The following is a 6000-nucleotide window of genomic DNA, read 5'->3' on the forward strand; positions in this document are numbered from 1 at the left end:
CCGCTTTCCATGCTGGTTTTTTGCAGAGACCCTGAGAACCAGTGGTCTATTGGCCACAAGTGTATCTCTCATCTGAACTATTTGAACGTGTTTTCTCTGTTCCTTTTACATATCACTTATGGATGGCCCCTATATTGTCCCTAAATAAATATCTTTTATCAATGTTAAAGAAAAACACAAACAGTGAACCACTAGGACACTCATCACATGTTTCTGTCATGATTCTTCTGTTGTCTGCCCTGTAGCTTCTGACCTCCTCTTAGGCAGGGAGCATATGGTATCAGTCTCTGTGCCCCCAGCACAGAGGCCAGCTCCCAGTCATCAAACAGTAGCTCGCTAAGCACCCAGCCAGGCCAGGCAGCGTGCTAGCACTTCGTTTAGATTCTCTCATTTATCCGCACATTTATGGCACACCAGCCCATCCATCCGATGTGTAAAATGATCACCCACTTTACAGATGAAGAGACTGAACCTTAGTGGGTTCTAGGGCTGGCCCAAGGTCACCCCGGAAGTGGCTGCACTTGGCTCCAGGTCTCCCTGGGCTGTTTCTACGTTGACCTGATGGGGTATTTTTCCTCTGCCAATATGGATTAAGAAGAGTGCGTAGGAAGATTACGTTTTCTTGGCTAAAATCTGCAGTGCCCTGAGAAGCACTTGCTGTATCCCGCAGCAGAACGGCTTGGAAGGAGTAGGCCCATTTGGATCAACTGGATTTTGAACTTTTCTGAAGAAAGGCATTTGAGAAGTAGGAAGCACGGAAGAGCTCTGTCGATAGGCTAAGCGTCCATTGCTTTGCTCGGTAACTTCATGGGAAATTCTGCAGCCATTTTACGAAAGGATCGCTCTGTTCAACTGGCTTATTTATCATCTAAAAATTCCAAGTGCAAATTCAACATCTTTGAGGCCTGAAATTTATTGGGCACAGATTTGAGTTACCCAAGAGAGGCAAGTCCAGAACGACTTGCTTTCCAAAGCATAATTTAAAAACAAATCAACCAACCAACAACAACAAAAAAACCCCAAACAAAACGCCACAATCTTTGCAACTGGATTTTATGTTAAATTTAGGCCACATGTTAATTTTGTTTGACTGATAAAACACTTTCCAGAATATGCCTTTGTCTTTACCAACCTGCTCGATGGTTCATTTGTCTGTCTTTACTTTGAGGTTCAAGTTACTCTTGCTTATCTGAGATTTTCAAGTTCCCAGTGAAACTCGTGGATAATTTAAGATTAGGTACCTGGGGCAGGGGGTGGGGGGAGGATGTAGCTCAAGAGGTAGAGTGCATGTCTAGCATGCACAAGGTCCTGGGTTCAATCCCCAGTATCTCCTCTAAAAAGAAAGAAATAAATGAATGAACCTAATTACCTCTCCCAAAATTTAAAAAATAAAAATAAATTAAAAAAAAGATTATGTGCGCTAGAAATGTAGGCCACCATCAGTCATATCAATATTGATCTTTTTTTTCCTAATTTTCCCTCCTTTTATTTAATTACCATATTGTCATAATATTTTCCATTGTAAACATGCAACATTTTAAATTAAATTAAATCTTTGAAGACCAGTCTGTTGATCTACTTTCTATGCATAACATTGTTTCTATGGATAAATGTATTCATAGTTGCAAGCTATTAAAATATTATTAGAATTGACTTTTGGTAATTTTTTTTAATATTTTTTTATTGAGTTATAGTCATTTTACAATGTTGTGTCAAATTCCAGTATAGAGCACTATTTTTCAGTTATACATGAACATACAGATAATCACTGTCACATTTTTTTTTCGCTGTGAGCTACCACAAGATCTTGTATATATTTCCCTGTGCTATACAGTATAATCTTGTTTATCTATTCTACATTTTGAAATCCCAGTCTGTCCCTTCCCACCCCCCACCCCCTTTGGCAACCACAAGTTTGTATTCTATGTCTATGAGTCTGTTTCTGTTTTGTATTTGTTTTTGTTTTGCTTTTTTTTTTAGATTCCACATATGAGCGATCTCATATGGTATTTTTCTTTCTCTTTCTGGCTTACTTCACTTAGAATGACATTCTCCAGGAGCATCCATGTTGCTGCAAATGGCGTCATGTTGTTGTTTTTTATGGCTGAATAGTATTCCATTGTATAAATATACCACATCTTCTCAATATTGATCATATTTATATTTCAATATAGTACTTCGTACTGTTAGAGCCCGTCTGATGATTACATTCTAATGTCATCTAGAAAACTCCAAAGCTTGAAAGGTATACCCTTCATCACCTTCCAGATGTCATTAAAACAGCATACCTAACACTCCATTTTACGAGATATGATTTGGCCTCACACTGGGGTGGGTAGCAGAGACAAGATCAGAAGGTTAGGATAAAACGGGATCTCGGTCCAACTCGGTCATTCTACCTATGAGAAAACTGAGGCTCGAAGAACGCTGTCTGCAGCCCCCGCCTCCCCTGCTGCACTTCCTAGCCCATGGCTCACCCCTGCTCGGCTCAGCCCCGCCTCACCGCAGTTTTGCCCATTTTGCTCTGTCTCCTTTAGGTTGCATCCCGTGCAGCCATGACGACCGCCATCCTGGAGCGGCTGAGCACCCTGTCGGTGAGCGGGCAGCACCTGCGCCGCCTGCCCAAGATCCTGGAGGACGGGCTGCCCAAGATGCCCGGCACCGTCCCCGAGAGCGACGTGCCCCAGCTCTTCCGGGAGCCCTACATCCATGCCGGCTACCGCCCCACTGGGCACGAGTGGCGCTACTACTTCCTCAGCCTCTTCCAGAAACACAACGAGGTGGTCAATGTCTGGACCCACCTGCTGGCGGCGCTGGCCGTCCTCCTGCGGTTCTGGGCCTTTGTGGAGGCCGAGGGCCTGCCGTGGACCACCGCCCACGCCCTGCCCCTGCTGCTCTACGTCCTGTCCTCCATCACGTACCTCACCTTCAGCCTCCTGGCCCACCTGCTGCAGTCCAAGTCCGAGCTCTCGCACTACACCTTCTACTTCGTGGACTACGTGGGCGTGAGCGTCTACCAGTATGGCAGCGCCCTGGTCCACTTTTTTTACAGCTCCGACCAGGCCTGGTACGAGCGCTTCTGGCTCTTCTTCCTGCCCGCAGCCGCCTTCTGCGGCTGGCTGTCCTGCGCCGGCTGTTGCTACGCCAAGTACCGTTACCGGAGGCCTTACCCGGTCATGAGGAAGGTCTGCCAGGTGGTGCCGGCGGGGCTGGCCTTCATCCTGGACATCAGCCCTGTGGCACATCGCGTGGTCCTGTGCCACCTGTCTGGCTGCCAGGAGCAGGCGGTCTGGTACCACACCCTCCAGATTGTCTTCTTCCTGGTCAGTGCCTACTTCTTCTCCTGCCCGGTTCCGGAGAAGTACTTCCCGGGCTCCTGTGACATCGTGGGCCACGGGCATCAGATCTTCCATGCGTTTCTGTCTGTCTGCACGCTCTCCCAGCTGGAGGCCATCCTCCTGGACTACAAGGGGCGACAGGAGATCTTCCTGCAACGCCACAGTCCCCTGTCCGTCTACACAGCCTGCCTCTCCTTCTTTGTCCTGGTGGCCTGCAGTGCCGCCACCGCAGCCCTCCTGAGACAAAAAATCAAAGCCAGACTGACCAAGAAAGATTCCTGAGGCTGGCAGGTGCGATGAGGCGTGGAGGCAGCCTGTTGTGGTTTGGGGAAAACTTGATACAACCAGGGGCGCTGACTTTTTGTTCTGAAGAGCGGGCTTTTCAATGAGTGCACATTTCCAGGGGTGGCTCTGGTTATGGCACTGGGAGGCCCAAGGATGCAAGAGCTTTGTGGTCATTGTCATTAGTGAGAGGACTGTTCCTTTCCCCGCTGGGCCACGGCCTTAGGAGACACAGGAAGGGACGGGACCTTGGCTTAGACTCGTCAGACACTGAATAAAGAGCCATCTTGATGCCTGAAAACTTAGCCGAGTTCTGACTGTGGCCTCCAGGGCAAGCCCTGGGCTGGAGGGATAATACAGTTGGACTGGACAGGGAGTTGGTGGCTGGACCACACTGTTTGAGATGGGCATCCTACCCAATGTTGGTCTTTGGTGATTGGATACATTGACCCAAGGGCCCGATTTCATTTGGATTTCAGATGGTCTGGGGTGGAGAAGTCAGAATCTTCAAGACGATTCAGTGAAACCCTTTGACGTAATACATTACTCGGTTCATTCGACTTCTGGTCCTTCTTCCCTTGCCCACTGTAGCACTGACCCTTTTCTCAGGATGATGTCTGCCTGGCTGTCTTCTCGAACATGCTGTTCACTCCCACCTGTACCTTGCGTGGTGACCTAGAGGCTGATGAAGCAGTCATCCTTCCAGGATAGGCCTAGATCCATGTGGACATCCAGGAAGTTTACTCTCATATAATACTAATGTAAACGGTACTAGAAAATGCAGTGCCAAGGGCCCCCACGTGGCCCAGCCAACAAGCATGGATACCACTGGGTGTCCTGGGACCCTTCTGTTTTAGACTGGGCATCGCAGGCTGACTCAAGATTTATTAGTGCTGCCGGATCTGGGGCTTGCTCCAGAGAATCTTCTCCAGATGTTCAGCATGTTCAGAAAACCCCTGGTAACATGAATTTGTTCTAAGAGTCCCACCAGGGGTTCGGTTATTTCAAGAGGAACCCAGGGTCCAGCTGCTTAAATAGAAGCTGCCCCAGAAAGGACTACGCTAGTTCAGGGTCCTCAGCTTTAGAGCAGCTTCAAATAATCAAGCCCCAGGACAGGCATGGGTGTGTGCGTGTGTGTGTGCGTGTGTGTGCACGCTCATCGTGGGTTGGTCCCCGAAGGCTCCTTTGGGTAAGAGCAGTGAACCAGGCGTCCCGTAGGCAGAATGCTCTGTTTAGGACATCGCTGTCCAGCAGCTGCTATGGGATGGGTGGTACTTGCAGTCACCGTGTTCTGGCCACGCAGCCCTCCCTGAGGACTGACTTCTGCACTGATCTGGTGAAGGGGGTGGCAGCGACAGGACTGTGGGAACCTCCCTAGAGGCTGCCTTTCTTATCAGTAAAAGGTCTCTGTTGACTAAAAAGAGAAGTGGTTTTTCACTCCCGTTTGATGAACCTCTTCTGTTACTGTTACTTTGTTGTCTTGGGGTCTCTGTTTTCTTCTTCTTGAGAGATGTGTGGGATTTGGGTCTTATAAACGGAAACGTACAAACGCTTCACTTAATCCATGGCCATGTTGAATTTTCAATTTTGGGGTCATTAGGTTAAGAAAAAAGAATTCATTGCCTTCCAACCCGTGGATGGAAGAAACTTCAGAACACCAGAATCACTTATCAATTCAGAAGACTCAACCAGTATTTCTGTGTGTGGAGGGGGGAATTCAGCAAAGCTTTCCTATAACCTTTATATCAAGAAAGCCTGTGTCTTATTAGCTCTGTTGTTCCCCTAGATGGATTTCTCCTGTTAATCGTCAAACCCCTGAACTTCTGTGCTACCCCGATGTCTTACACAAGCTTCTGGTGTTCAGACCAAGTTCACCGCCAATAAAGTTAGCAACACCGAACCGGGCTGAACTGCTAACGAGGGAATGGAAAGTTATGTCAACACAGCGCAAGTAGGGGGTCAGTTTTAAATGCGGACGAGAAAATGTCTGCAATGTTCGTAATTATGGATTCGGAGACGACATTCTTTTCAAAGTTGGAAGGAAGGTGTAAGTTATGCTCCTGACTATATCTGTGGTGGTTGTGGTGGGCAGTGATCTTTGAGCCAAATGCACATATTTTTCAAAGAGAACAGGAGATAGACCAAGACCAGCCTGTGCACAGAACCGTCTGTGACAAGTACAGATGGAGACACTGAACTTTTAGATATGAATACGAAATTCATAAAATGTTTATGTTAGTTTACACAAATATTGGTCCCTCAAGTGATTAGAAATTTAAAAAAATATTTTTATTCCCAAGAGATATTTGAGAAGCATTGAAGGAGGGAACTACTATCTCATAAGAAATTACCAGTATCTCACTGGAAATAGATCAACAGA

At 47.2% G+C, this 6000-nt stretch overlaps 1 protein-coding gene across 16 annotated transcripts in view; it reads left to right on the plus strand.

The window, feature by feature from the left end:
• The window catches only part of PAQR8 (progestin and adipoQ receptor family member 8), a 99397-nt gene extending 93877 nt beyond the window's left edge, over positions 1-5520 (plus strand). For all 16 annotated transcript variants that reach the window (XM_010973880.3, XM_074348901.1, XM_045509372.2 and 13 more), the window contains one exon: positions 2538-5520. In XM_010973880.3, coding sequence (XP_010972182.1) covers positions 2556-3620 — 1065 coding nt within the window. In that variant the 5' untranslated portion in view covers positions 2538-2555 and the 3' untranslated portion in view covers positions 3621-5520. The remainder of the gene's footprint in view (positions 1-2537) is intronic.
• The last annotated feature ends 480 nt before the right edge of the window (positions 5521-6000 follow it).

This window comes from Camelus bactrianus, chromosome 20 (assembly GCF_048773025.1).
Source record: "Camelus bactrianus isolate YW-2024 breed Bactrian camel chromosome 20, ASM4877302v1, whole genome shotgun sequence".
NCBI classification, from domain to species: Eukaryota; Metazoa; Chordata; class Mammalia; order Artiodactyla; family Camelidae; genus Camelus; species Camelus bactrianus.